The 9074-nt window shown below is 32.9% G+C and overlaps 1 protein-coding gene across 1 annotated transcript in view; it reads left to right on the top strand.

Moving 5' to 3' along the window:
- The window catches only part of LOC106470255 (voltage-dependent calcium channel type D subunit alpha-1-like), a gene marked incomplete at its 5' end in the record, with an annotated part of 67499 nt that overhangs the window by 19129 nt on the left and 39296 nt on the right, over positions 1-9074 (top strand). The window contains 3 exons of the mRNA XM_022398852.1: positions 3780-3902; positions 6217-6282; positions 8235-8326. Of these exons, the coding sequence (XP_022254560.1) occupies positions 3780-3902; positions 6217-6282; positions 8235-8326 (281 nt within the window). The remainder of the gene's footprint in view (positions 1-3779; positions 3903-6216; positions 6283-8234; positions 8327-9074) is intronic.

Raw genomic sequence — 9074 nt, 5'->3', positions numbered from 1 at the left:
AGAAAGAACAAACTAGTTTTATTTAAGAAAGGACTTGTATCGCTGAAGTTCCTCGGGTAGAATTTATACCGGAAATTAACAAACGACCAGAGACGCAACAGTTTGTTTGTTTTGAATTTCGCGCAAAGCTATTCGAAGGCTAACTGCACTAGCCGTCCCTAATTTAGCCGTGTAAGACTAGAAGGAAGGCAACTGGTCATCATCACCCAACGCCATCTCTTGGGCCTCTCTTTTACTAACGATAGTTGAATTGAAAGGGCGAGTATGTTTGGTGGGACTGGGATTTGAACCCGTGACCCGCATATTGCGAGTTGAGCTCTCTAACCACCTGGCCATGCCTGGCTACAGTAGGGTACCAAGCAAAGATTGAGTAGATTTCAAAGTACATTTATGGAATAATGAACAACAAACTATTTGTCTTGCTTTTAATTCAAAAGAACTAGCTTTAATAGCACTAAATAACCTTCCAACATAGAGTTAAAATAATTGTGGTGCATTGGTGGCCACCTTGTCAAATATGAGAAGGAAGTTGATTCTTTTAAATGTGTAGGAAGATGAATGGCTTGCTGTTAACTACTACATGTATTCACTTTGAAATTTATTCCAAATTGTGCCCGATATGCCTCACATTGAACCTTTCCACTGTAGTGTTTTAGGCTTGCAATTGCAGATTTCATAACAGTTCTGTGGGTTCTCTGTGTCATATCATATTTTTAAGTTCAAAGTCTTGGGTGAATGCAGATGGAGGTATGGATGACTTGGTTATACGCATTTCTAGTTAAGATTCGAAATTTTTTATCATTGAATTGGTGTGCATTTATATTTATTCAACTTTGTTACTTTTCATATGGATTCCACGATCTTGTATTCAATCAAATTGTCTTTTATTTTCACTTTTTTCTGCAAATATTATAGTGGGGGAAATATTTATTGCATCAACCAATTTTTTAGCACTTTTCTTCTCAATCAACGTTTGCTTTGAGACCATAATGCATGTAGGTGCAAATGTGTGTTGTGGATGATACAATGCTGTTTCTTTATTACACCAACAGCTTTATAAGACGTCTAAGTATTACATCAGCCGTGTTTTGGTTATAAATAGAGGTTCTTACTGAAAGTCCGTTTAGAAGCTTACCTGCTACAACGTGCGTGTGATGCTACCATGGCCAAGGGTTGGGAGTTAACTCCACAGAAAAAAAAAGAGCATTCATTGATTCTTTGAGAAAAGAGGAACTTTCCACAAAGCAGATTACTAGAATAATTCAATTTAACCAGTCTACTGTGAACCACTAGCTCCAGATTTACAGAAAAACTGGTTGTGTGGAGCAGAAGAAGGGAAGGAAGCTTCCACGACAAGTCAACTGTTTTGAAACACATGAGTCTGCAGAATTGTCGACTGTCGTCCACATATCTCAAAACAGCATGGCAGGAAACTTCAGTCTCACCCGTGTTCTGCTGATCTCCAAGCAATATTGCCAAGAAAGAAACCCTACCTCAACAACAAGATGAGGAACATGAGGCTGGACTGAAACAATGTTACCTTCTGAGATAAACCAAGGTTCAATCTGTATGGGACAGAAGGGAAGCACTTTGAATGATGACTTTGATGTGGAGAAAAGTTTCTTCTAGCATCTTTAAATGATGACGTTGATGTAGAGAAAAGTTTCTTCTAGCATCTTTGAATGATGACGTTGATGTGGAGAAAAGTTTCACTTAAGATCTTTGAATGATGACGTTGATGTGGAGAAAGGTTTCATCTAGCATCTTTGAATGATGACGTTGATGTGGAGAAAAGTTTCATCTAGCATCTTTGAATGATGACGTTGATGTGGAGTAAAGTTTCATCTAGCATCTTTGAATGCAACTGTAAAGAGTCTGAAGGGCCAGGTGATGTGGAAATGCACCTCTGGCCAGGGAGTGGAATGTCTGCATTTTGTGAAAGACTCTGTCAATGCCGACAAGTACATCAAGATCCTCGAGTCTTGGTTAAAGCCAACAATTAGGTATTATTTCGTTGGAGCTGACCAGTTTAAGTTTCAGGATGACTCTTCTCCATGCCACAAGGTTAAAAATGTTGGTAATATTCATACATTCTGTGCATCAGACATGAAATAAAGAAGAAATTTCATTCTATGTGTATTGAAAAGACATCTTTGGTTATATTTCATTGTCTCTGGTGAAGGACTATCATCAAAGGGAGAGGATCAAACAAACAATCTACTTGTAACATCATGAACTCACATTGCTTACATTTAGTCCCTTGTGATGTCAAACAGTTATCAAGGCCAGAGGAGGCACAACCAAATATTAAAACAAGAAACAAACTCTGTGGCAAACAAACTTTTTTCAGTTACATTAGAATGCTGTTATCCTTCAATTTTACTCAGAAAACATTTGTGAATTTGTAAAGTATCTGTCGATCATCTGCTGTAATATGTTTATCACAGTTGTTTTCTTAATAAAGATGCATATATATATGTGTTTGAATCACTTTTTGTCAATTACATTAGTGATGTTATCTATAAATCTAGATTTTTTTATTCAGAGAACATTTTCCTATTTGCCAAGTGTTTGTTGATCATCTACTGTAATACGTTTGTCACGGTTGGTTTGTTAACAATGATGTATATATATGTGTGTGTGTGTGTTTGTGTGTGTGTGTGTGTGTATGTTTGTTTGGCTGAAATATGGCTGTTTACACCACAAAATATCCATAAACGTTTTACACTGGTTCTGATACTTCCACAATGTGTAATCGTGTGAAACATTGCAGGAATCAAGAAAAGCGTGAAAAAAATTGGATGATGCAATGGTGTTTTCTAGCATCGTAAGTCTCTTTCTTGTAATTCGGTTCTTAAGTTTCTTACAAGGACAATATAAAGTCCAATCCAGTTAATGATACCAAAACAGTGTCACTTCTGGTACCAGTGTGTAATGGATACTATTGTTTGACACGTTCATTGATATTGTTTAATAAAAAGATACTAAAAATTGTATATTATTTTCTTCAACTTGAAGTTCGCCCCCAGCTGCACAGCGGTATGTCTGCGGACTTACAACGCTAGAAACCGGGTTTCGATACCCGTGGTGGGCAGAGCACAGTTAGCCCATTGTGTAGCTTTGTGCATAAATTCAAACAAACAAACAAAAACTTGAAGTTTCACGTTTAGCATAATCAACGTTGACCGATAGGCCTAACTACACAAATAAACTACTTCTAACAACAACTACAGTTACTGGCTAGTCTCGTATTACTATTTATTACTCGAAAAGCAAACTCGACGTTTACATCACAGAACTAACTCATTAACTCGTTTACAATAACACATAAACTGACTAAATCACTGATTATTCATTTAACTATGGATAAAATTGTTTCCTAATACTTAGAGAAAGTTTCATACGTTATAAGGTCGCGTCTATCATATTAGGTAAAATTTTCTTCATATTAGACAACAATAGAGATTTCGAGAACGTTTAGATAAAACATTATATTTAGTGCAACTACTCCAGGATAGGAGGTGACTTTTGTAAGGTAATTAATACCAAGAATTCATAATTGTAATGTTTCGTTTTCTTTATTATCCCTTTTAGTGTTATTTAAAGATCAATTATTTTCAATAACATTTAATAAATTCAACTAAACATGTCACGCTATAAATATTTCATTTGGTTTTGTTTGTAATGTGTAGAAATACCTTGTAGTACTGAAACTAAATATGCAGACATTTTATTATGTTATTTTATTATGATTATAAGATAATATAATTATGTTACAGCCCGGTACAACTATTATTAGTATCAACTTTTTTCGTTTGTTCCGGGTAATGCGACTTGTAAAACTACTGAGTAGAGGAGAAGGAATCAAAACACTACTCTGGACCTTCATCAAGTCTATTCAGGTGAGTTTTTACACTAATGTGGACGTTCCTTAAGCCAATCCAGGTGAGTTTTTACACAACTTTGGATCTTCATAAAATCTATCCGGGTGAGTTTTTACCCGACTCTGGACTTTCCTCAAGTCTATCCAGATGAGTTTTTATACTACTGTGAACCTTCACCAAGTCTATCTAGGTGAGTTTACACGCTACTCTGGACCTTCATCAAGTCTGTCTAGGTGAGCTTTTACACTGCTCTGGATCAACATGATACTACAATGTATCCAGGTGTATCTTGATGTGATACTATCACCGATTGAGCTGAATATTCACCTGGTTATATGATTTGCTTAAGTGTGTATTTACGTGATACTAAAATCTGCTCATGAGTGTCTTGGCATGGTACTACAATATATTCAGGTGACATATGACATACTACTACAATCTGTTCAGGTGTGTCTTGACATGCTACTACAATCTATTAAGGTGCCATTTGGCATGATACTACAATCTGTTAAGGTGCTTAAGGAGAGTTCACAAAAACACAAATCGAAACTGATAGTACAAAGCTTCAAAGATTAAAGCTTTTAGTGAACGCTCCAGAAGAAGCTGAAAGTGAAACGTTGATTGTTTAATTAAATAAAAACAACATTATTGTGCTATAAGTTCGTTTATTTCTAGTATTAGTATGTCTTCTATACACCAGTATAAAATACAGAAATCAAATAATCTGTTCAGGTGACATTTGTCATGATACTACAATCAGCTCAGGTGTGTCTTGAACATTTACTAAAATGTGTTTTTGTTTTTTGAGATGATATTGCAATCTGCTCTGATGAGTCTTACCACTACACTATAATTTACTAGGGGAATACTTACATTTTACTAAATTTGTTCATGTGTGTCTTAACATGGTACTACAACCTGTCTTTACATTGTAGTATGGCCTGTTCACGAGATATTACATTCCGTTCAAATGATATTACATTCTGTTCAAGGGATATTATATTCTGTTCAAGGGATATTATCTTCTGTTCAAGTCATATTATGTTTTATTCAAGTGATATTATATTCTATTCAAGTGATATTACATTCTGTTCAAGTGATATTACATTCTGTTCAAGTGATATTACATTCTGTTCAAGGGATATTATATTCTGTTCAAGGGATATTATATTCTGTTCAAGTCATATTATCTTCTGTTCAAGTCATATTACATTTTGTTCAAGTGATATTACATTCTGTTCAAGGGATATTATCTTCTGTTCAAGTCATATTATATTCTATTCAAGTGATATTATATTCTATTCAAGTGATATTACATTCTGTTCAAGTGATATTACATTCTGTTCAAGTATTATTACATTCTGTTCAAGTATTATTACATTCTGTTCAAGTATTATTACATTCTGTTCAAGTGATATTACATTCTGTTCAAGTATTATTACATTCTGTTCAAGTGATATTATATTCTGTCCACATGAAACAAAATGCTCATTCAGATAAACTCTATGTGACTGTTTTATCATACGAACCTGCTGTGAAAGTTTTCACAGTTTTATTGAACACTTCAGATATAAAACCTTTCTCTTCATGAGCATATTCTAGAAGACTGATTTCATAATTCCTCTTTATATAGAGGTGTAAGAAATAGATAGTTTGTAATTATGGTTGTAAATATGAATAATTGTATTGATGAAATATTAACATAAAGTATGTTTGGATATATAAAGGTGTAAAATTACTCATGAAGGACGAAACAAGTAATCTTATTCTTGTCATCTATCTCGTCAAGAAGCGCTTGGCTGGTTTTGGTTTTGTTGCATAGATATACAAAATTATCTACGACAATTATCGTACATTGTTGTTGTAAGATAAAATTTTAAGTTTGGTAAAGGTACACGACTATTGTCGAACATTTTTGTTTTAAGATAACGTTTTAAGTTTCTTAGTGGTTCTTGAATATTATCGAATATTCTTGATGTAAGATAATATAACGTTTTTGAGTTTCTTACTTGACCATGACTATTATCAAACATTGTTGTTGTAAGATAACGTTTTGAGTTTCGGTTTGGTCCACGATTATTGTTGTACATGTATTTTTGCTGTAAGATAACTATATTGATTATTTTTATTACAGGTGCAGAGATATGAAGAATTTATATATAAATATTAGTTTTATGACTTGGTTAGGTTTCGGTTTTTTATAGGTAATGATTTGAATACCACAGATAATATTACGTCACACTTTCAACCTCCTTTACTTCTGTTTTGTTAGCAATCATATGTATACGTAGCCTTGTTTTTTTTAACCAGGTAACCTTGTTTTTTTAACCAGGCTCTTCCGTATGTCGCCCTGCTTATTGTTATGTTGTTTTTTATCTACGCAGTGATTGGGATGCAGGTAAGATTCTCTAAATTGTTTTAAATAGCTTACTTATTCTGCCAAGTTAATGACCTAAATTTGTTTGTTTAATAACGTAGACTTACGTATAGGCAGTGTAACCAAACGTATTTATTTATTTTATCATTTCACATCTCTCTTTAAACATTAAAGTAAGTATGTATTTATGAACATGTGTGAATTTGATACCATCAACATGTGTGGCTAGATTAGACACGTGTGGGTTACACTTTCATTTTCATATGGTATGTTGAATGAAATTTGAGTTTGATTATAAAAACAAGAGAGTTATAAAACATTACATTGGGAGGATTATAAGGTTTTATGTTTGTTATAACTACATTACGAGGATATGGGGTTCTATGTTTGTTTAGGATATAATGTTCTATGTTTGTTATCACTAAATTACGAGGACATGAAGTTGTATATTTGTTTAGGATATAAGGTTCTATGTTTGTTTAGAATATGAGGTTCTATGTTTGTTATCACTACATTATAAGGATATAAGGTTCTATGTTTGTTATCATTCCATTATGAGGACATGAGGTTCTATGTTCGTTTTCACTATATTACGAGGACATAAGGTTCTATGTTATCACCACATTACGAGGATATGAGGTTCTATGTTGGTTTAGGATATAAGGTGCTATGTTTGTTATCACTACATTACGAGGATATGAGGTTCAATGTTTGTTTAGGATATAAAGTTCTATGTTTGTTTAGGATATAAGATTCTATGTTTGTTATCACCACATAACGAGGATATGAGGTTCTATGTTTGTTATCACTACATTATAAGGATATTAGATTCTATGTTTGTTATCATTTCATTATGAGGATATGAGGTTCTATGTTTGTTTAGGATATAAGGTTCTATGTTTGTTATCACTACATTACTATGATATGAGGTTCTATGTTTGTTATCCCTATATTACTAGGATATGAGGTTCTATGTTTGTTTAGGATATAAGGTTCTATCTTTGTTATCACTACATTACGAGGATATGAGGTTCTATGTTTGTTTAGGATATAAGGTTCTATCTTTGTTATCACTACATTACGAGGATATGAGGTTTAATGTTTGTTTAGAATATAAGGTTCTATGTTTGTTTAGGATATAAGATTCTATGTTTGTTATCACCACATTACGAGGATATGAGGTTCTATGTTTGTTATCACTACATTATAAGGATATTAGATTCTATGTTTGTTATCATTCCATTATGAGGATATGAGGTTCTATGTTTGTTTAGGGTATAAGGTTATGTGTTTGTTATCACTACATTACAATGATAAGAGGTTCTATGTTTGTTTTCACTACATTACGAGGATATGATGTTCTATGTTTGTTTAGGATATAAGGTTCTATGTTTCTTATCACTACATTATGAGGATATGAGGTTCTATGTTTGTTATCATTACATTACGAGGATATGAGGTTCTATGTTTGTTATCATTACATTACGAGGATAAGAGGTACTATGTTTGTTTTCACTATATTACGAAGTTATAAGGTTCTATGTTTGTTTACGATATAAGGTTCTATGTTTGTTAACAATATAAGGTTCTGTGTTTATTTAAAATATTAGGTTCTATGTTTGTTTAGGATATGAGGTTCTATCTTTGTTTAAATATAAGATTCTTTGTTTGTTTAGGATATGGTGTTCTATGTTTGTTTAGGATATAAGATTATGTGTTTGTTATCATTACATTATGAGGATATGAGGTTCTATTTTTTGTTATTACATTACGAGGATAAGAGGTTCTATGTTTGTTTTCACTATATTACGAGGTTATAAGGTTCTATGTTTGTTTACGATATAAGGTTCTATGATTGTTTAGGAAATAAGGTTCTGTATTTGTTTTGGATATAAGGTTCTGTGTTTGTTATCACTACTGAAGCTCTCTTTTAGTCGAAAGTAAACTTTCATGAAAACTTTACTCATTTTTAGGTTTTTGGAAAAATTGCCCTTGATGATGAAACTGCTATTCACAGAAACACAAATTTTCAAACATTTCCACAGGCAGTTTTAGTCCTCTTCAGGTAGGGTATTCACAGTTTTTAAATTATTAAGTGAGTTATTGTATTAATAGTTTCGAGAGATTGAATAATTTCTAGAAATAATACTTTCAACAGCTTCAAGAAAGTAAGTCATGTTTATTATTAACAGCTTCAAGAAAGTAAGTCATGTCTAGCTGTAATAGCTTCAAGAAAGTTAGTCATTTTTATCACTGACAGCTTCAAGAAAGTAAGTCATGTCCAGCTGTAATAGCTTTAAGAAAGTTAGTCATGTTTATCACTAACAGCTTCAAGAAAGTAAGTCATGTACAGCTGTAATAGCTCCAATAGATTATATTACTTCTACCACTAATAGCTTCAAGAGATTGAATTATATCAATAGCATCAAGGGATTGAGTTATACCTAAAAATAATGTGGTCAAGATATTGGGTTATCTTCAGAAGTAATGGTATAAAGAGATTGGGTTATATCTAGAAATAATGGCGTCAAGAGATTAAGTTGTATCTAAAAGTAATGGCATCAATGGGTTAAGTTATATGTATAAGAAATGGCGTTCAGAGAGTCAGTTATATGCGTTAGTAATAGCTTCAAGAGGTTGAGTTATATTTATTAGTAATAGCTTCAAGAGGTTGAGTTACATGTGCTAGTAATAGCCTCAAGAGGTTGAGTTATATGTGTGTTACTAATAGCTTCGAGAGGTTGAGTTATATGTGTTAGTAATAGCTCAAAAGGTTGAGTTATATGTGTTAGTAATAGCTCAAAAGGTTGAGT

This window comes from Limulus polyphemus, unplaced genomic scaffold (assembly GCF_000517525.1).
Source record: "Limulus polyphemus unplaced genomic scaffold, Limulus_polyphemus-2.1.2 Scaffold3908, whole genome shotgun sequence".
Lineage (NCBI taxonomy): Eukaryota > Metazoa > Arthropoda > Merostomata > Xiphosura > Limulidae > Limulus > Limulus polyphemus.
Note: the sequence above shows the minus strand (reverse complement) of the source record. Positions and strands in the feature narration are given on the sequence as shown.